The sequence below is a fragment of the Manduca sexta genome, chromosome 19, assembly GCF_014839805.1.
Source record: "Manduca sexta isolate Smith_Timp_Sample1 chromosome 19, JHU_Msex_v1.0, whole genome shotgun sequence".
In the NCBI taxonomy this organism is placed as follows: Eukaryota; Metazoa; Arthropoda; class Insecta; order Lepidoptera; family Sphingidae; genus Manduca; species Manduca sexta.
The window spans coordinates 4,686,840-4,709,635 of NC_051133.1; the positions used below are offsets into that span (position 1 = coordinate 4,686,840).

Below are 22,796 nucleotides of genomic sequence, written 5' to 3' on the forward strand. Positions count from 1 at the left end.
ATATTTTTTTATAAGTCACATATGATGATTTGGATTAAAAAAAATAGAGTTACGACGTATTACTTTATTTGTAATATGTACGTTTTGTAGATACATTACAAGACATGAACAAGAAAGATAGAAAAATATGTAGGTTTAACTAAACTGTAAAAAGCGGCGATAGCCTAGTTGGTTGTGGACCGGACTGCCGAGACGAATGTCTGCAAGTTCAAATCCCAAGAGCACACACCTCTGAATTTTCTAAAAAAATATGTGTGTATTCTTTGTGAATTATCGCTTGCTTTAACGGTGAAGGAAAACATCGTGAGGAAATCTGCATACCTGAGAAATTCTTTATAGGCAATTTCGAGGGTGTGTGAAGTCTACCTACCCGCACTATTCACTATTCCCTCTCAGTAGTAGAGGAGTCCTATGCCCAACTGTGTGACAGTATAAATGTAATACAAGGCTGATATATAACTAAACTGTGTGAGTATAATGAGCAATTTTTCTAATATTCTACATTTTTTGTCAGTAATTAATTTACACTAAACTGACCAGTGACCACGAGTATTCTTCTTCTCCCATGTCATAAAGTCCCATTTCTATTCTCTCTCCCTCCTATTTCTCCACTCTGAACGTAGTTGGGGTTGGATGACCAGCGACTACAGGTGACGTCAGTAAATTTACATTGTATGGCACTGCGGGGACTCCGTCAACTCGTTATGCTCAATATTATAGTACATTTTGATAACTTTATTGTTAAAGTTAATTAGTTATGTGTCCGACAATAGCAATAATATAATACATATAACGTCTAGAATGTAAACCCAGGACAAATAAAAATTCTCAAATTTGTCCTTCTTATATTTTGTTTATTTGGAAATTTTGTTCATTCGTTTCAATGTTGACGTATTTTTTGTTACACTTCGGAGTTCGTTTATCACGTTGACTACTGAACATATAAAAAATGCTTTATTTAGTACATTAGGACCTAATGTACTAAATAAAGCATAACACAGCTTATGTTCTCACCTAATAGTCGCGGTTGGGACATGGAATATGTTCTAAACACTTTGTTTTTTTTTATTATTTCAATAAATTATTATTTTGTTGTCCTTTCCTCTTTCTTTGATTATTTGTTTCTATTAATCGATACACCTAATACTACTAAGATTACCTTTAACAACTATCTATGGATAAGTTGTGAATGTCATAGTATTTGGGATCCATGTCCGGTCAAGAAATCTTTATTATAAATGTTCAAAAAACATATTTGATGGAGATTTCGTTAATCAAAACTAATACAGATGTAAGTTAAAATGAAAAAAACTCGCAAGGGCAACTCAATGAAAACATATAAGATATAATTCGACTTAAAAGAAAAATAAATAATCCTTTAAAACCTGAAGAGAGTTCAGTGATAATCATATTTTGCTACCGTTCCAATAATCTTAGATTAGACAATTTAAAATCCATAAATAGGTATATATTATGCAGTGTTAACATAAAAAAGTCATCACATTATCTTAAGGAACCGAAATGCAATACTAAATCGTTAAAGTCGATATACATATTCAAAACAGTTTTAACACAAAAAATCCTATGAGGTTAACCAAATAAACCTGTCTGTTTATACTATGTATTTATAGAATCTGCATAGCAACATAGAGATAAAATCGAATAAAAATTGATCAAGTGCCATTATCTTTGTAGTTAATGTTCGATACTACTTATATTATAACGCCAACTGACTGTTTCCTTCCACGAATGTTTATCTTATTTAAAATAGCTTTTGCTCGCGGCTTCGCCTGTGTGAAGGAATATTCCGGGATAAAAGTCCCGCTGTGTATTTTCCGGGATAGAAAGCCTATAACCTTCTCAGGGCCTTAAACTATCTCTATACGAAATTTCATAAAAATCCGTTCAGGAGATTTTGTGAAAATCGATAACAGACAGACAGAAAAGGGGACTTTGTTTTATAATATGTATAGATGTTAAGATTATTATAGTATGTTTTCTAGAAATTACCATATTACAATACAATTGTATTATTAACTCATTGTGAATATCAAAACATCACGCCTTTATACGCAGAGGTGTATACCCATCAAGTGTTAGGGGTTGAACCTATCGCCACATCGAGCACGAATTCTAGACTCTCAGCTGATACTGATAAGAAAAATCCAACACTTATCTCGATTCGGGATTCGAACCTAGGACCTTAGCTCGGTAGTTATGCCACGTAAGCAAACAACTACGCCTCTGACGCAGTATGAATAGTCATTTAATAAGCTATACAAGTTTTTATCCAATTAATTACATTTTAAAATAATCTTAATCTAAATAAATAATGTATACGAAAAACATATATAAGGTTAATTAATACGCATCAATATTTAATAGAAACGATTATGAACAGCAAAAAACCTTAATCTCCCCTCATAAATCTAGGCAACGAAAACAATAAAACCTATAACCTAGATTTGACTTAGCTCACCTTTAATGTCGAAATGTGAGAGGAGGTCTTAATTCACAAATAGTTTAAAAGAGGTATTATGTCAAACCAAAGGAAATCTCAGAGTACCTCCTACCTACTAGAAAATATATTATCAACCTTATAATATCACAGTATGATTAAATGTTGGTTTAGAATTCTCGATTTGAATACCTCATGATTCAGTTCCACTAGTTTCATAGCATGCCACTTTTCGTTGCCCGAGCAGGCCTATTGCGATACCAGGCACAACACTCCAAGCTGATAATGTGCAAAAGACCTAACACGGCTGTCCTAGGCGATAGAATTCTTTTGTTATACGGACGGGGCAAAGTGACCCCGCGTCACTTGTGGATGGAGGTCCAAAAGAATCTCGATTGACAAGAGTTGATTACCCCTCGACGGTCGACACAATTATGCCGGCCTTTTGGAACACGATATGTACAGGCTGTTCCCGGAACATGACCCACTTACGTGGTCCACTGTGGCGGGTTTTAACACCTTGTTTACGGTGGTCGCTATCCGGGCGAATTTAAAATATATTCTATCAGCAAATGCCTCAAATTTGAGACCTCAGCACGGGAATCGTTTCGCGAGTTTACTGTGAAAGTACGCTGTGTTACCAGCAGCGGTAGTGGTCTAGTCACAAACTTCATTTAAAGCAAATATAAATTAGGTATTATTCCAAATATAATATCAATCTATAGAATATAAAATGGTACGGAACTTTCCGCAATTGAGCGCCATTAGATTTAGTGCTAAATGAATCTTTAGAAGTCGGCATTAAGTTAACAAAAACCATTATCAGGTCATCAGTAAATAAGGACAACCTACTGACATACAAAATTGTCCTATGAGCGACTTCAATAACTTTGCCATAAAGACAAAATGTAATTACTCATAAAACTAGCCAAGTGTAAACCGAACTTTGCGATAGTAATCTCGTTAATTACCCACATCTTAGATGGAATTATTTAATTTAATTTCAATGCGTAGGAAATTAAAAGCTAACTTGTCATGTTGGATCTTATTGCACATGCTGTTATGCCCCAGTTCTGTGTTCACGCAAGATACTTTTTCAACCATGTTACAGAAAGAAATAAAGAATTCGAATTTCTCATAATGATTATAAATTTTAACTATTCTGCTTAGCATTTAAAAAACAATATTGCCACTGTCATCGGAAAATATTTTCTATACAACTTAATTATAGAGAAGCTCACCTGATGATAAGGGTCACCCATCAACAATAGCAAGACCTTAAAAAATTATAATTACAACTTACAAGGCGCTCCGTGGCAATATATTACTTACCTCTCATAATGTCAGTTAATATATGTACAAGCTAATTCAAATCGGAACACAACAATGCGTGCATACTGCTACTCAGCGTCCGAAATCGACCTGGAGTCATATTTTCTAACGGAGGGTCTATTACACATATAAAAGATAGTCTTGTAACTTAAAACAATAATTAACATTAGAAACGTTTGATTACGGAACTCTGAAAAATCGCAATAAACGTACGACAGCTCGGAACACAGGTTTAGAAGGAGTCACCTTTTTCCTCTTAGAAAAAAATAAAGTGCAAAACTAGTAGATGTTTTGTTTTACGTTTCGTCCTCGGGTCAAATACACAACCTTCAAAGAAACACTATAAATGGTGGTATTTCACCTGATATCTTCAGTAACGTGTCAGCTTCTCACGAAAAATAATAGTGACAAAATGTTCTCTCTAAAATTATTTGTTCTGTGCGTTGGTTATTTCGCGCTCGGAGCGGAATGTGGAAAAGGTAAAGACTGAACATTAAAAATGACCGTGATATCGAGACTTTACGAGGAGTTATACAGATAATAGAAACCAATTTAAATAGAATTTTATAACAATACCTAGCGGCTATAGCCTGAGAATCGAACGGTCTGCCAAGGCGAAGGTCCACAAGCTCAAAACTCAAGATTTCGCAGTGTATTTTCTTTGTGAATTATCGATGTTTTTAAAGGGACGAAAAATCTTGTGACGATTCCTACATATCAAAGAATCGTACATACGGATTTCGAAGTTATATAAAGTATTCCAAGCCACATTAGGCCAGCGTGATAGACTATGGACCTCTCGGTAGGAGAGGAAGCCCGTTTGGCATTAGACAGTACATAAAACAAAGATTGTAATTTTATTATAATACTTATAATCATGTCTCATTTCCTGACTGATTTAAAAATATTTGTAACCAAGGTATCTATCTCTTTCAGTGAGTTATATTGACAAGTGCGTATGGACTGACAAGGCCTGTCTCCTCACCTCTGGTAATAAAGTCGTACCACACTTTGTCGAGGGCATAAAAGAACTCAACACACCCTCCGTAGATCCATTATTCATCAAGAAAGCAGTAGCTGATTCAGGCACCCTTAAGCTGAAGTTCGAAGACTTGACTGTGGTGGGCTTGAAAAAAGCTGTTTTGAAGAAAGTAGAGTAAGTTCAAACAGTTTGCTTTTACAATTCTTTATCCTTTAAGTATTCCGATTTTAATACCGATTATGTCTACGGCTTGATACCCAAGTCTGGTGATCATTTATATGAATTTCCTCTAGAGAAAGTCAAGAGTCAGTATCTCTACCGGGTAGAATGCAACCATATTATTGCCTCTCTTACGAACTAACATCGACGCCTACGAACGTACACCGCCGTCTGAGCTACCCGAACCTATAATTATTACATCTATATTTATTGTAATTTTACTTTTGTCAACTATATTTGTTTTAAGTTTTAAAAAACTTCTATTATTTTCTATTATGATTATCAATTTATTTATAACACCTAAAATAAATGTCGTATTCACTCAGAACATGATACTTACAACAAATGTCTGCGTGATCCCAAGAAATATACTTTGTAATATTGTGCTAATGAAAATCAGCTACCCTATGTCATATATATCATTTATATCAAATGCTTATGCTGATTACAGAGCTAACAACGATAAAACTGTGCTGACTGTAGTGATTGAGACTCCAATCGAAGTTAAGGGGGTTTACACTGCAGGAGGTTCTCTCCTTAGCGTACCTGTCGAGGGACATGGTCAGACGGAGATGAAAACTGGTAATATTTTTGTTCTTTGAAGTCTTTGAAGTTCTCTTACTCATTGTTAAGATAGATGTATGGAATCAATACAACTTTATCTACAAACATTTTAGTCATGGTTAAGGCAGATGTTTGTAGTGAAACTAATGACAAGAATAATAGGGTAGTAAATAAAGTGTTGGCTATTGAAAGAATGAAGAGTTCATCTCATAGTGATAGACAGAACTAACCTGAGCTGGCTCGAGTGTTATGGAACTAACGTAGATTCGGCGTAAAAACTTTCGAAACCAATTTCTTTGCCAGTAAATAATTCTCAATATCCGCAATATTACATTTATTTTGGAAACAATTACTCCTTTGAAAATTATACTTACTAATCATTGTTTTAAATTGCTAAGCAATCATTTGTAATTTTTTTACTCACATCAAATAATTTAATATAGGGACAAAACAGGGTTAGAAATCTTATTGTTAAAACATTTCACTAATTTACAGAAAAAGTGAAGCTCACAGTGAAAGCTAATCTGCAGAAATTCAATAAGAATGGCGCCGAACACTACAAAATTGCAACATACGATTTGAAATTCAACTTTATTGAGCAATTATTCATTGAATTCCACAATCTGTTCAACGGAGATAATACCAAAGGTAAGTGTATTACAAATATCAAAGCAGTAGCCCAGTTTAAACAAACAGAGCCCCTGAGTTCTGCTCATAAAGATTTTGAACTTTTTGAAAAGACATACTTTTATAGGAATAGTGGTTCAATATGACTAAAGACATATCCAATAGCACAGAAAGTGGCAGAAATGTGTGGCGAAGAAACATTGCCACTCCACTTTTCTTCTTTAAGAATACATTAATATTAAGAAGGATGAATGTATTGTACTCTTGTGTACTCTACGAACAAAATCTAGATCAGAAGTATTACTCAAGAGAGTATTACACATGAGAATGTGAATATAAATTCTCGTCTGGACAATAGGAGCTGTAGGTAGCTATAAGTTGTGTTACAAATAACGGTTCATTAGTAATATTGGTGATACCGGTATTATTGCAGCTGATCCTATCCGTGCGATCATCCGTGAGAGTTGGAGGGATTTGGTGCCCGAAATTGGTAAACCCATCATCAAGGAGCTTGCGGACATCGTGATCGCTGCAATGAACAAGTTCCTGGCAGGGCTACCCATTGATGAACTGGAAATCATTGCATAAAAGCACTGGAAAAATTATTCGTTTAAAAATTATAAACGTTGCTATTTCACAGATTATATAGTTGCATATTTTTGTTGTAATAGTTTTAATATAAATTGTTTTTTTTTTGTTATGTTCAAATGGTTATAAGATTGGCATCTTTAAAACATAAAAGGGATGCTTATTTTTTTACAATATACCGACAAGTTTGAACAAAAAATTCATTAGAAATTCTCAACTGAAATGTTATTGTTAAATAAATGAATATCAATAAAAACCTCTTTGTTTTCTTTCTTAATACATTCTCCATCATAGCTTTAAGTATAGAAGATTTTAAGGGTGAATACTAGTTCGAAAATCGCATTTTTTTTGTCAAGATTTAATTTTCTAAATGTCATAATCATTCTACAAGATAAGTAAAAGATAACATGCTTGTGATAAGCGACTAAAAACAAAATTATAATAATTTGACTCTATGTTATTATCACAAGTAATATTAAAAAAAATATATATCTTCAATGCAGTGACGTTTATAAATCAAAATTGTAAGAGTCAATTTCTTCTCACTTTAGAGCTAATATTAAGAAAATCATAATTCTTAACTACTTTATAGATATAAAAAACTTTGTAATAATAAATGGTGATCTTGGAGGTGTTGTTAACTGCCAAAATGATTTTTTTCAATATATTAAAAACAAAAATACATTTAAGAAGATGCATTTTTATAAGTCACATAATATGATAATTTGGATTACAAAAAATAGAGTTACGACGTACATATTACTTTATTTGTAACTAGCTGACCCGGCGAACTTCGTACCGCCTAACAGTCAATGAATGTCGTGTTACCTTTTAGCTGAACTAATTTAGGCTTTGATGAACGTAATACAATGATACAAAATAATAGAAATATAAAAGTATTTTATTATGATGAATGAAGCACGATGATGAATACATACAGAATGGGAATAAAAATTAAAAAAATAATAATAATTAAGTACTTCAAACACATGTCAGAAAAAAATGATTGAAAACTGTGTTGTGCAGATTGGGATACACTCGGATTAATTCATAACAGTGCCTGAACTTTCGAGACATAGACAATAGCTTATCAAGAAAAATCATAGACAACCTTAAAAAAGGCATTTACACTTTTGTTAACCTGTAGAATAAGTCTTAGGTATTATTCCGAGCTATTTTAGATTTTTCTCGATTTGTCTATACACTTCTATTCGAGATGGTCCCTCTCTCCTCTACCCTATTCCTTTCCCTCTCTTACCATTTACAGCTAATATGCGTATGGTTTTTTTTTTCTAAAAAATTAAAAATTAATAAATAATTTACACAAATTAATGTCTAAAACAAACAAATATAACAGTACCTAAACTTTCGAGACATTTTACACAAAATAAATTTCTGAACGCACACATGAATAGTTGTTACAGTATTTGACAGGATTGGACAACAAATGTTTGACATGTAATAAACAACAATGAGCATTTATTGAAATGATTAAGTATTATTACACGTATCGAGTTTTCATTGTTTTTAAGATGTATTCTGCTATTCGGGGCGGAGACAACTCCAACGAATCAATAACCATGAAAATTGGTTCAGCAGATCTCGAGTTATAAGTGTTATAACAAACCCGTCTTTGTTTTATAAGTATATATAGATTTGTAATTTTTTAAATATTTTCTTTGAGTAATAAAACATTAGCCGTCTGTTATATAATTTATTTAGAGATATATCTAAGGCATTACACTTATGTATTGTTATTCATCCATGGTTGATTAAATCCGAATCTTAATTTTCAACCAATTCCGAGAACAGAACAATCAAAATAACTCATTTGTAAGTATATCAAAAAATACTTTGTTTTTTTTGGATATTTGCTGTATTAATGCATGATGAATAAAGCGCCTTAGCTAGTACCAGTGTATTACTTTGAGACGCGAAAATTCAGTCTTTGAATATGTAATCAAAATTTATTAATTTATTTAAGAACCTTCAACGAAGGATACACGACATTTAATAAAAACAATTTTATAGCAGTTTTACAATTAACAATGTGACGTGCTTCTTCAATTATAGGAGACCGCAGCATACAAAATAAGAATACGTTTAAATTGGAACTTCTTTCGATGCAACTATTTCGCCAACAGTCACTTTACCCCATCATGCTATAGAATGGAAGTAAAGCTGGCAAATAATGGTTGCATTTCTGTCGACTAACTCAGAGAGCACTTAATACTTCACTTTTGTTGGTGGTAGGGTATATTTTATATCCTCCCAGATTGCGACCATCGTACACAAGGCGTTAAAACCTGCCGTAGTGGCCCACGTAAGTGTGTCGCGTTCCGGGATCAGCCTGTGTATTTCTGGTTCCAACAGGTCAGCATCATAACGTCGTTTGCCGAGGGATAATCATTTCTCGTCAGTCAACATTCTATTGGACACCACTCCAGTATCTGATATAGGGGGTCACTTTGCTGTGCTCGGATGAAAAAAGATATTACTTTTATATTTATAGGTAGTATAAATGTCATTCGGGGCGCTTTATCTGCATTTCAAATCTCCATGGTCAGTGCACAGGTGTTTGTATTGAGATGTGCAAACTTACGCTTTATGCGGGCACAAGAATTTCGCATAGTTCGATTTCCACCATATGTACAACAGCCGATTTCAATGTACGACCATATGGCCTATCTTTAATTTGATCTTGAAAATGGGTTGATAATTTTTAAACAAATAAACAAATTATTGTTACACTGTCTTACATGACAATGGTTCGACCGGCTTGACTGATTCTTTATGTATTGTTTTCCTTAAATTGAGAACAAAGTTTGTGTCAAAGAATAATCTTGAAAAATTAATGGAAAATTTGGGAAAAGTATTTTTTTGTACACGTAAATCTCCAAAATCACCTAACCGATTTCATTGAATATATTTGTAATAGTTTAGCTACTTCCAGCTTGAGTCATAGGATAATTGTGGATCCGATAGGTGGCGCTGTTGTCGAAACTTAAACGGTTAATGGTAGTTTACATAAAATGCGGTCTGTGGCAAGACATCGTCTGCCAGTCCCGCTAGTCCTACTAATATTATAAATGCGAAAGTTTATCAGGATGGATGGATGTATGTATGTATGTATGTTTATTCCTCTTTCCGGAAAAAAATAACTGAACGTATTTGGATGAAACTTTACAGTAATATTGGTTATAAATCAGACTAACACATAGGCTACATTTTATAATGATTTTGTGTAATTTGGTCGTAATATAACGATACATATCAAGTAAGTCGGAAAAAAATGCTATTTTGGCGTACGCTGCCTAAATCGCTGGAATTAGACCAAGATGGTGTAGGATTTTTTGTCTTAAACAGTTTTAAATAAAAGTCCGCGACAGCATATATCTACATTTTATGTGAAAGCCATTATGGCCAAAATAGTGAGCCATAAATATAATTAAATCCGTTACTTTTTTTACACTACACATTTTAGAATATTTATCAAACTTTTCAAAATGAATATATTTATCGCTTTTAGTATTAAAGTAGATAAACTTTGTCCTTTTTTGTAACTTATACATATTATAAAACAAAGTCCCCTTTTCTGAGAATCTACTGAACGGATTTTTATGAATGTTTTATATGGAAATAATTGATCCTGGGAAGGTTATAGGTTACTTTCTATTCCGGTAAAATATATAGCGGGACTTTTATCCCGGAAAACTCCTTCACGCGGGCAAAGCCGCGAGCAAAAGCTAGTTACATATAATTTCGCATTTCTACATAGCAACGAAAGCATTTAAACAAAATATATTTTTAAATTTCGAATGGAACAATGGAGGTCAGCGAGTAGAACATTCTGAACGAACTTTTAAAAACATCTCATTCATCTCACAATCGTACGCATTGTTTTAATACAGTGAGCTAATAAAAATGCATTCGCGAGAGTTGTTCAGAACAAAATGTCGTGGACGGTTCGTAAATGTACAGGGCGGTGCTGTAATGATTATGCGCAGTGTATCTGAATTACTATTTCAATGTTTAAAACTTATTTACTGTTTACTCATTCGATCTCCATGGATTTTTAAGGGGGCTTTGACTAGCTGTAGTGAACATATTGTTAATTATATAGTTTTCAAATATTTTAGACAATATATATTGTTCAAGATATATAAATACTACACCAGTGCGAAACACAATATCCAAGCAAAGACATTAAACAGTATAGTTAGTTATAGACCGGTCATCAGGACGAAATTTTTACTCCAAAATTTATTACCAATTGATGAGTCGTCTTATTTGAAACATCTGAGTGACAAGATGTCACAGCGTCCTTAGATATTCACACAAAAATAACATATATACCAAAAATATGGTAATGAGGGCATTCGAATGTGCAAATCAATATATGTAAAAAATAAGAAGTATTTTGAATTAGTATCTTGCTATTTCACGGTAGACTGAGTAACCATCACAGCGCAAAATTTTTGTATGACAATCTACTCAATGTCCGCTCTATATAATCTTAGTACTCTTTGCGTCCAAGACAGAAATTAGCAAAGAGGGAAAATTTTGCGTCTGCAAATCCATACAAAAGTCTGTAATTCATGTCTGTTTTCTGTCAATTGTAAACCTAGTATGGGCCATACAAAATGTAAAAATAATATGTCTACAGCGTGGCTTTATAAGTCTTTCATTATATTTTTTCGATGAATGCTCTTATTACTGAGGTAGAGTAATTATTTTAAAACAAAATAGAATTAAAGAATTAAGTATTGGATATTTTAATCGACTTATAAAAAGGTTTTTTTCTGTTTATTACCTCTGAGCTCGGTCATTTGTGAACCGATTAGAATAAATGTTTTTTATTCGAAAGAATTTTTCTCCAGATTGTTCCCATAATATTTTTTCGAAAGCGTTCAGTAGTTTGGTTAAAAACTATAATAACTAGAATAATCATGTTGTCCAAGTAAACAATTGCCAATTTTGCTTTCTAGTGACGTTTTTATATGCATATCAGTCAACCATTATCGATTTTTGAAAAGTTCTCGTTAGGGTTGCCAAATACACGTCCCATCGCCCTTGTGAGTTCGCCCTATTCGGTTCACGAACATCGAATAAAATTAATATTCTGGTCGCGGTTACCGAGCCATAGTTGGATTAGTGCTTACGATATCGACTGTTAGAATGGCTTTCGAGATAAGATGTTTAAGTTAATGCAAATTGATTTGTGTATTATGTGCGGTTTTTGGAGTTCCGTACTTCGAAAGGAGCGCTTATAGCATCACTTTGTAGTCCGTAAGTTTATCTGTCAAGACTTTTTGCAGAAATACGTAAAGGTATCTAATTGAAATATATAAAACTAGCTGCGCCCGCGGCTTCGCCCGCGTCGAAATCGATGAGTCACATTTTTTTATTTAAATTCTAGGATCAAAAGTAGTCTAAACCATCCTCAAAAATTGCACTATCTTTTAGTAAAAACCGTACAATAATCAGTTCAGTAGATTTTGAAAAAATCAATCACATACAGACAGATAGCTTTGGGGACTTTATTTCATATTACGTATAGATACTCGGATCTATGGTCTCTTTCAGTTGTGAAAATATCAAACTTGTAAGACAACGCGATCAAAAGATATTATGACAGTTTGTCGCATATTTTGCGATTTCACAAGGGAATCAAAACCTGGTACTCGTTCATACGGTTCCCTTTGCTCTAGAATCATGAAATATGGGAAGAACAATCTCTTATAGTGCCTGAATCTAAAGGAAATAAGCTGAAAACTATATGGAAATCCATAAATATGGACTTTAAAAAGGAAAAAAGTGAATTTACTATTACAAACCTATTATTTGCGGTTGATGCAATAAACGTCTCTCGGGATTGAACGACACAGTAAAATTTGTCAGCTTCGAACTTATATATTTAAATACCTTACCTACAAGGTGTTACGGAACACTACGTGCGCGTGTCCAACTCAATTGTCCGTTTTTTTTATCCAGTTGCTGTAATGAAACTTAGCCCTGAGGTGAGTACTTAGTATTCTTTATATATCTTATTCTTACTTATCACATACATGCGACAGTAAAGTTGTGTAAATGTTAGTTAGAAGTAAAGTAAAATCAATTTTGTGTGCATATTAAACTGTAAAAAGTAAATGCGAGCGCGGTGGCAAGTAAATACTAGTTATGACAATATTGGTCAATAACGTTAAATGCAACGTTATAATAGCGTTTATAGTAACGTGTTTTAATTGATATGTTATCCATTTACACAAATGAAACCAGCAATGCGCTTTAGGCGGTGTTATGAATAATAGTCCGAACACATATTACTCTTATTATCATTAGTGTTTAATAATGATTATTAGAAGCTTGTACTTGCAATTAGTTATTATTAAATCGTAATCTATAATATTAATTCTTAATAGTCTTAAATTTAAAATTGTTACCGTAAGTGTCAATATAAAAGCGGCGATAGCCTAGTTGGATGTGAAACGGGCTGCCGCGACTGTCCGTAGGTTCAAATCCCAAGAGCACACACCTCTGACTTTTCTAATAAATTATGTATATTTTTGTGAATTATCGCTTGCTTTCGGTGAAGGAAAGCATCGCGAGGAAACCTGCATACCCAACAAGTTCTCGATAGGAATTTTGAAATTGATTTAAACCCTCTCAGTAGTAGAGGAGGCCCATGCCGAGCACACACACACACACAACATCACGCATTTATCCCCGAAGGGGTATGCAGACGCGCAACCAAGGCACCCACTTTTCACTAAGTGTGTAGCGTCCCATGATGTGATAGAGGGCGAGCCTATTGCCAAATTGGGCACAAATTCCAGACTACGGGCTGATACTGAGCAGAAAAACCCAAATATCACTTTGCCAGATCCGGGATTCGAACCCTCAGAGCGCTGTCGTACCACGCATTCAGTACAACACGCCACCGAAGCAGTCAATCATACCGAGCAGTGGGAAATAATAAAGGGCTGATATCATTAAGTGCCAATAAATTCCGCAAAGACATAACCGGTTTCACATACCTTTTAAATTCATGATTAAACCTGATAAAGAATTCTCAGTTATGTCGGTTTCTTCACAATACTATTCTTGTTGAAGCAAACGATAAGTCAAGATATGTAGCTTCGTAAAGTCAAAGGTGTGTCTGGGGTTTGAACCTGCGGCTATTGCCTCGACACTTCGTTTCGGTGGCGAAAGCTTAGTAATCTCGTTGATATATTTTATCACACATCTCAGATGGAATTTAATTTCATTTTAATTCGTAAGAAACCAAAAGCTAACTTGTCATGTTGAATCTTCTTGCACATGCTTTTATGCCCCAGTTCTGTGTTCACGCAAGATACTTTTTCAACCATGTTACAGAAAAAATTAAAGAATTCGAATTCCTAATATTCGATATAAATTTAAACTGTTCTCCTTAGCATTTAAAAAACAATATTGCCACTTTCATCGGAAAATATTTTCTATACAACTTAATGATAAGATAGCGAACCGCTCACCTGATGATAAGGGTCACCCATAAACAATAGAAAGTCCTTAAACAATTATAATTACAACTTACAAGGCGCTCCGTGGCAATACCTAGTCTTGCCATAAATATTGTAATAAAGAAAAAAGAAAAATTGTTAACTGCAAATAACATTTATTACTTTTACAGTGTGTCAGTTTAATACATAAATATAAAACAATTAAAAATATAAAAGCTTATTCGAAGTGGTCTCCATTGGCTGCAATACAGTCCTTTAAACGATGAGGCCAGTTATCAATAGAAGCACGCACTCTTTCCATGGGAAAATTCTTCACTGCCAATCGTATAGATTGTTTTAGGGACTCCAAATTATCATGGCGTTTAGAGCAAGCTGTACTCTCTAAAACTGACCACAAATCATAATCCAGCGGATTAAGATCGGGACTAGACGACGGCCAGTCTTCAGCTCTGATGAAGTCCGAAACGTTCGATTCCAACCAAGACTGCGTGGACCGAGCTTTATGACCCGGCGCCGAGTCTTGCTGGAAGGACCATACTTGGTTATTGAACATGGTGATGTTAAGGGGCTTAACTACCTTCTCAAGAATGGTATCTTGATACACTTGTGCCGATGTTTTGATACCTTTTTCACAAAAATATGGCTCAGTCACTCCTTCATAGCTAACACCCCACCAAACCATCACTGAAGTCGGATAATGTCCACGTTGCACTCTGTCGACTAATTGGGAAGCTTCCTTAGAGCTTTGAGCATAAATACGGTCATTTTGTTTGTTAAAATGTTGCTCAATTGTAAAAATTTTCTCATCCGTAAACAAAATTTTTCTGTGACCTCCCTTTGCGTACCGCTTCAGTAGTTGTTTCGATTTTACCACCCTATTCTTCTTTAAATTATCAGTTAAGAAATGGCCAGTGCGTCTCTTATAGGCTGCAAGTCCTAAGTCATCTTTTAAAATACGCGACATGGTTCTAGGTGCTATCTTCATTTCCCGAGATAAAATCTTTTGCTTTCGGACAGGATTTCTTCGAATTCTTTCCCTTACTGCTTTGACCACCTTTTTCGTACGAACACTACGTGGACGGCCAGATCTTTTTCTGTCACAAACAGAGGAGGTCTCATTGTACCTATTAATAGCCCGGTACACAAACATTTTACTAATACCAAGTGTATGGAGAGTTTTAAAAATTGCATTTGGCTCCATACCTACTTTGTGTAATGCTATCACAGCGATTCGGTTCTCTTTATCACCCCACACCATTTTAATATCGCAAAATATTTTACAATGTATTGGCGCCAAAATGAGAAAACACAATGAACAATCGTATAAAAATGACAGATTCGAAATTCAAATGTAATATTTTTTTATAATTAAGTGTAACAGTATTTATGGCCAGACTAAGTATATTACTTACCTCTCATAATGTCAGTTAATATATGTACAAGCTAATTCAAATCGGAACACAACAATGCATGCATACTGCTACTCAGCGTCCGAAATCGACCTGGAGTCATATTTTCTAACGGAGGGTCTGTTACACATATAAAAGATAGTCTTGTAACTTAAAACAATAATTAACATTAGAAACGTTTGATTACGGAACTCTGAAAAATCGCAATAAACGTACGACAGCTCGGAACACAGGTTTAGAAGGAGTCACCTTTTCCTCTTAGAAAAAATAAAGTGCAAAACTAGTAGATGTTTTGTTTTACGTTTCTAAATCCTCGGGTCAAATACACAACCTTCAAAGAAACACTATAAATGGTGGTATTTCACCTGATATCTTCAGTAACGTGTCAGCTTCTCACGAAAAATAATAGTGACAAATGTTCTCTCTAAAATTATTTGTTCTGTGCGTTGGTTATTTCGCGCTCGGAGCGGAATGTGGAAAAGGTAAAGACGAACATTAAAAATGACCGTGATATCGAGACTTTACGAGGAGTTATACAGATAATAGAAACCAATTTAAATAGAATTTTATAACAATACCTAGCGGCTATAGCCTGAGAATCGAACGGTCTGCCAAGGCGAAGGTCCACAAGCTCAAAACTCAAGATTTCGCAGTGTATTTTCTTTGTGAATTATCGATGTTTTAAAGGGACGAAAAATCTTGTGACGATTCCTACATATCAAAGAATTGTACATACGGATTTCGAAGTTATATAAAGTATTCCAAGCCACATTAGGCCAGCGTGATAGACTATGGACCTCTCGGTAGGAGAGGAAGCCCGTTTGGCATTAGACAGTACATAAAACAAAGATTGTAATTTTATTATAATACTTATAATCATGTCTCATTTCCTGACTGATTTAAAAAATATTTGTAACCAAGGTATCTATCTCTTTCAGTGAGTTATATTGACAAGTGCGTATGGACTGACAAGGCCTGTCTCCTCACCTCTGGTAATAAAGTCGTACCACACTTTGTCGAGGGCATAAAAGAACTCAACACACCCTCCGTAGATCCATTATTCATCAAGAAAGCAGTAGCTGATTCAGGCACCCTTAAGCTGAAGTTCGAAGACTTGACTGTGGTGGGCTTGAAAAAAGCTGTTTTGAAGAAAGTAGAGTAAGTTCAAACAGTTTGCTTTTACAATTCTTTTATCCCTTTAAGTATTCCGATTTTAATACCGATTATGTCTACGGCTTGATACCCCAAGTCTGGTGATCATTTATATGAATTTCCTCTAGAGAAAGTCAAGAGTCCAGTATCTCTACCGGGTAGAATGCAACCATATTATTGCCTCTCTTACGAACTAACATCGACGCCTACGAACGTACACCGCCGTCTGAGCTACCCGAACCTATAATTATTACATCTATATTTATTGTAATTTTACTTTTGTCAACTATATTTGTTTTAAGTTTTAAAAAACTTCTATTATTTTCTATTATGATTATCAATTTATTTATAACACCTAAAATAAATGTCGTATTCACTCAGAACATGATACTTACAACAAATGTCTGCGTGATCCCAAGAAATATACTTTGTAATATTGTGCTAATGAAAATCAACTACCCTATGTCATATATATCATTTATATCAAATGCTTATGCTGATTACAGAGCTAACAACGATAAAACTGTGCTGACTGTAGTGATTGAGACTCCAATCGAAGTTAAGGGGGTTTACACTGCAGGAGGTTCTCTCCTTAGCGTACCTGTCGAGGGACATGGTCAGACGGAGATGAAAACTGGTAATATTTTTTGTTCTTTGAAGTCTTTGAAGTTCTCTTACTCATTGTTAAGATAGATGTATGGAATCAATACAACTTTATCTACAAACATTTTAGTCATGGTTAAGGCAGATGTTTGTAGTGAAACTAATGACAAGAATAATAGGGTAGTAAATAAAGTGTTGGCTATTGAAAGAATGAAGAGTTCATCTCATAGTGATAGACAGAACTAACCTGAGCTGGCTCGAGTGTTATGGAACTAACGTAAGATTCGGCGCAAAAACTTTCGAAACCAATTTCTTTGCCAGTAAATAATTCTCAATATCCGCAATATTACATTTATTTTGAAACAATTACTCCTTTGAAAATTATACTTACTAATCATTGTTTTAAATTGCTAAGCAATCATTTGTAATTTTTTTACTCACATCAAATAATTTAATATAGGGACAAAACAGGGTTAGAAATCTTATTGTTAAAACATTTCACTAATTTACAGAAAAGTGAAGCTCACAGTGAAAGCTAATCTGCAGAAATTCAATAAGAATGGCGCCGAACACTACAAAATTGCAACATACGATTTGAAATTCAACTTTATTGAGCAATTATTCATTGAATTCCACAATCTGTTCAACGGAGATAATACCAAAGGTAAGTGTATTACAAATATCAAAGCAGTAGCCCAGTTTAAACAAACAGAACCCCTGAGTTCTGCTCATAAAGATTTTGAACTTTTTGAAAAGACATACTTTTATGGGAATAGTATTTGGTTCAATATGACTAAAGACATATCCAATAGCACAGAAAGTGGCAGAAATGTGTGGCGAAGAAACATTGCCACTCCACTTTTCTTCTTTAAGAATACATTAATATTAAGAAGGATGAATGTATTGTACTCTTGTGTACTCTACGAACAAAATCTAGATCAGAAGTATTACTCAAGAGAGTAGTTAGTACACATGAGAATGTGAATATAAATTCTCGTCTGGACAATAGGAGCTGTAGGTAGCTATAAGTTATGTTAGAAATAACGGTTCATTAGTAATATTGGTGATACCGGTATTATTGCAGCTGATCCTATCCGTGCGATCATCCGTGAGAGTTGGAGGGATCTGGTGCCCGAAATTGGTAAACCCATCATCAAGGAGCTTGCGGACATCGTGATCGCTGCAATGAACAAGTTCCTGGCAGGGCTACCCATTGATGAACTGGAAATCATTGCATAAAAGCACTGGAAAAATTATTCGTTTAAAAATTATAAACGTTGCTATTTCACAGATTATATAGTTGCATATTTTTGTTGTAATAGTTTTAATATAAATTGTTTTTTTTGTTATGTTCAAATGGTTATAAGATTGGCATCTTTAAAACATAAAAGGAATGCTTATTTTTTACAAAAAACCCACAAGTTGGAACAAAAATTCATTAGAAATTCTCAACTGAAATGTTATTGTTAAATAAATGAATATAAATAAAACTTATTTGTTTTCTTTCTTAATATATTCTTCATCGTAGCTTTAAGTATAGAAGATTTTAAGACTGAATACTAGTTCGAAAATCGAAATATTTTATTTTCATGATTTAATGTTCTAAATGTCATAATCATTCTACAAGATAAATAAAAGACAACATGTTTGTGGTAAGCGACTAATAAGAAATTATAATCATTTGACTCTGTTATTATCACAAGTAATATTAAAAAATATATATATCTTCAATGCAATGACGTTTATAAATCAAAATTATAAGAGTCAATTTCTTCTCACTTTAGAGCTAATATTAAGAAAATCATAATTCTTAACTACTTTATAGATATAAAAAACTTTGTAATAATAAATGGTGACCTTGGAGGTGTTGTCAACTGCCAAAATGATTTTTTCAATATATTAAAAACAAAAATACATTTAAGAAGATGCATTTTTATAAGTCACATAATATGATAATTTGGATTACAAAAAATAGAGTTACGACGTACATATTACTTTATTTGTAACTAGCTGACCCGGCGAACTTCGTACCGCCTAACAGTCAATGATGTCGTTTTAGCTGAACTAATTTAGGCTTTGATGAACGTAATACAATGATACAAAATATAAAAGTATTTTATTATGATGAATGAAGAACGATGATGAATACATACAGAATAAGAATAAAAATTTAAAAAAAATAATAATTAAGTACTTCAAACACATGTCAGAAAAAAATGATTGAAAACTATGTTGTGCAGATTGGGATACACTCGGATTAATTCATAACAGTGCCTGAACTTTCGAGACATAGACAATAGCTTATCAAGAAAAATCATAGACAACCTTAAAAAAGACATTTACACTTTTGTTAACCTGTAGAATAAATCTTAGGTATTATTCCGAGCTATTTTAGATTTTTCTCGATTTGTCTATACACTTCTATTCGAGATGGTCCCTCTCTCCTCCACCCTATTCCTTTCCCTCTCTTACCATTTACAGCTAATATGCGTATGGTTTTTTCTAAAAATTAAAAATTAATAAATAATTTACACAAATTAATGTCTAAAACAAACAAATATAACAGTACCTAAACTTTCGAGACATTTTACACAAAATAAATTTCTGAACGCACACATAAATAGTTGTTACAGTATTTGACAGGATTGGACAACAAATGTTTGACATGTAATAAACGACAATGAGCATTTATTGAAATGATTAAGTATTATTACACGTATCGAGTTTTCATTGTTTTAAGATGTATTCTGCTATTCGGGGCGGAGACAACTCCAACGAATCAATAACCATGAAAATTGGTTCAGCAGATCTCGAGTTATAAGTGTTGTAACAAACCCGTCTTTGTTTTATAAGTATATATAGATTTGTAATTTTTTAAATATTTTCTTTGAGTAATAAAACATTAGCCATCTGTTATATAATTTATTTAGAGATATATCTAAGGCATTACACTTATGTATTGTTATTCATCCATGGTTGATTAAATCCGAATCTTAATTTTCAACCAATTCCGAGAACAGAACAATCAAAATAACTCATTTGTAAGTATATCAAAAAATACTTTGTTCTGATTGGTCCATTTTTGAGACAAAAAACGGCGGTAAGTTGAACTGCAACACACCCTTCGGGAGCACACCGGTGCATCAGGCGTTTCATACAAAATTCAACCGCTCCCTAAAAGGAACATTCTCGAAGTTTGAAGATCGCAGAACCTTTAAAACAGAACTACTATATGACATACCTATATATAAATAGGATATTTGCTGTATTAATGCATGAGGAATAAAGGGTCTTAACTAGTACCAGTGTATTACTTTGAGACGCGAAAATTCAGTCCTTGAATATGTAATGAAATTAATTAATTTATTTAAGAACCTCCAACGAAGGATACACGACATTTAATAAAAACAATTTTATAGCAGTTTTACAATTAACAATGTGGCGTGCTTCTTCAATTATAGGAGACCACAGCATACAAAATAAGAATACGTTTAAATTGGAACTTCTTTCGATGCAACTATTTCGCCCAGCAATCACTTTACCCCATCACGCTAAGGAATGGAAGTAAAGCTGGCCAATAATGGTTGCATTTCTGTCTGACCAACTCAGAGAGCACTTAATACTTTACTTTTGTTGGTGGTAGGGTATATTTTATATCCTCCCAGATTGCGACCATCGTACACAAGGCGTTAAAACCTGCCGTAGTGGCCCACGTAAGTGTGTCGCGTTCCGGGATCAGCCTGTGTATTTCTGGTTCCAACAGGCCAGCGTCATAGCGTCGTTTGCCGAGGGATAATCATTTCTCGTCAGTCAACATTCTATTGGACACCACTCCAGTGTCTGATATAGGGGTCACTTTGCTGTGCTCGGATGAAAAAGATATTACTTTTATATTTATAGGTAGTATAAATGTCATTCGGGGCGCTTTATCTGCATTTCAAATCTACATGGTCAGTGCACAGGTGTTTGTATTGAGATGTGCAAACTTACGCTTTATGCGGGCACAAAATTTCGCAACGTTCGATTTCCATCAAATTTACAACAGCCGATTTCAATATATGGCCTATTTTAATTCGCTCTCGAAAATGGGCTGGTAATTTTAAACAGATCAACAAATTGTTGTTGCACTGTCTTACAAGACAATGGTTCGACCGTCTTGACTGATTCCTTATGTATTGTTTTCCTAATAATGAGGACAAAGTTTGTATCAAAGAATAATGTTCAAAAATCAATGGATAATTTGGGAAAAATATTTTTTCGTACACGCAAAACTCCAAATCACCTAACCAAATCTCATTGAATATATTTGTAATAGTTTAGTTACTTCCAGGTTGAGTCATGGCATAATTCTGGATCCGATAGGTGGCGCTGTTGTCGAAACCCAAAAGGTTAATGGCAGTTTACATAAAATGCGGTCTGTGGCAGGACATCGTCTGCCAGTCCCGCTAGTCCTACTAATATTATAAATGCGAAAGTTTGTGAAGATGGATGTATGGATGTGTGTATGTTTATTCCTCTTTCGGAATAAGTTACTGAACGTATTTGAATGAAACTTAACAGTAATATTGGTTATTCATCTGAATAACATATAGGCTACATTTTATAATGATTTTGTGTAATTTAGTCATAATATAACGATACATATCAAGTAATTCGGAAAATATTGGTATTTTGGCGTACGGTGCCTAAACCGTTTGAATTAGACCAAGATGATGTAGGATTGTTTGCCTTAAACAGTTTCAAATAAAAGTCCGCGACAGCATATATCTACCTTTTATGTAAAAGCCATTATGACCAAAATAGTGAGCCATAAATATAATTAAATCGGTTACTTTTTACACTACACATTTTACAAAATTTATCAAACTTTTCAAAATAAATACATTTATCGCTTTTAGTATTGAAGTAGATAAACTTTGTCCTTTTTGTAACATACATATTATAAAACAAAGTCCCCTTTTCTGAGAATCTACTGAACGGATTTTTTTTATGAATGTTTTATATGGAAATAGTCGACCCTGGGAAGGTTATAGGCTACTTTCTATTCCGATAAAATATATAGCGGGACGTTTATCCGGAAAACTCCTTCACGCGGGCAAAGCCGCGAGCAAAAGCTAGTTACATATAATTTCGCATTTCTACATAGCAACGAAAGCATTTAAACAAAATATATTTTTTAAATTTCGAATGGAACAATGGAGGTCAGCGAGTAGAACATTCTGAACGAACTTTTAAAACCTCTCATTCATCTCACAATCGTATGCATTGTTTTAATACAGTGAGCTAATAAACATGCATTCGCGAGAGTTGTTCAGAACAAAATGTCGTGGACGGTTCGTAAATGTACAGGGCGGTGCTGT

At 33.9% G+C, this 22,796-nt stretch overlaps 2 protein-coding genes across 2 annotated transcripts; both read left to right on the plus strand.

Moving 5' to 3' along the window:
* Positions 1–4,175: 4,175 nt before the first annotated feature.
* Positions 4,176–7,026, plus strand: LOC119189798. The gene is made up of 5 exons (XM_037440414.1): positions 4,176–4,269; positions 4,727–4,946; positions 5,443–5,573; positions 6,051–6,203; positions 6,616–7,026. Exons 1-5 carry the CDS (start codon positions 4,203–4,205, stop codon positions 6,768–6,770), a joined length of 726 nt encoding a protein of 241 aa, XP_037296311.1. The 5' UTR covers positions 4,176–4,202; the 3' UTR covers positions 6,771–7,026.
* A 9,044-nt stretch (positions 7,027–16,070) lies between these two features.
* On the plus strand, positions 16,071–18,758 carry LOC115446133. The gene is made up of 5 exons (XM_037440497.1): positions 16,071–16,163; positions 16,620–16,839; positions 17,340–17,470; positions 17,954–18,100; positions 18,521–18,758. The coding sequence occupies exons 1-5, from the start codon at positions 16,097–16,099 to the stop codon at positions 18,673–18,675; spliced, it is 720 nt and encodes a 239-aa protein (XP_037296394.1). The 5' UTR covers positions 16,071–16,096; the 3' UTR covers positions 18,676–18,758.
* The last annotated feature ends 4,038 nt before the right edge of the window (positions 18,759–22,796 follow it).

What these genes read in the sequence shown, in the direction of transcription:
- LOC119189798 (XM_037440414.1), top strand. Translation starts at nt 4,203, where the DNA reads ATGTTCTCTCTAAAATTATTTGTTCTGTGCGTTGGTTATTTCGCGCTC. An exon ending in CGGAGCGGAATGTGGAAAAG is followed by an intron (nt 4,270 to 4,726) that starts GTAAAGACTGAA and finishes TATCTCTTTCAG; the next exon opens with TGAGTTATATTGACAAGTGC. An exon ending in CAACGGAGATAATACCAAAG is followed by an intron (nt 6,204 to 6,615) that starts GTAAGTGTATTA and finishes GTATTATTGCAG; the next exon opens with CTGATCCTATCCGTGCGATC.
- LOC115446133 (XM_037440497.1), top strand. Translation starts at nt 16,097, where the DNA reads ATGTTCTCTCTAAAATTATTTGTTCTGTGCGTTGGTTATTTCGCGCTC. An exon ending in CGGAGCGGAATGTGGAAAAG is followed by an intron (nt 16,164 to 16,619) that starts GTAAAGACGAAC and finishes TATCTCTTTCAG; the next exon opens with TGAGTTATATTGACAAGTGC. An exon ending in GCTGTTTTGAAGAAAGTAGA is followed by an intron (nt 16,840 to 17,339) that starts GTAAGTTCAAAC and finishes TGCTGATTACAG; the next exon opens with AGCTAACAACGATAAAACTG.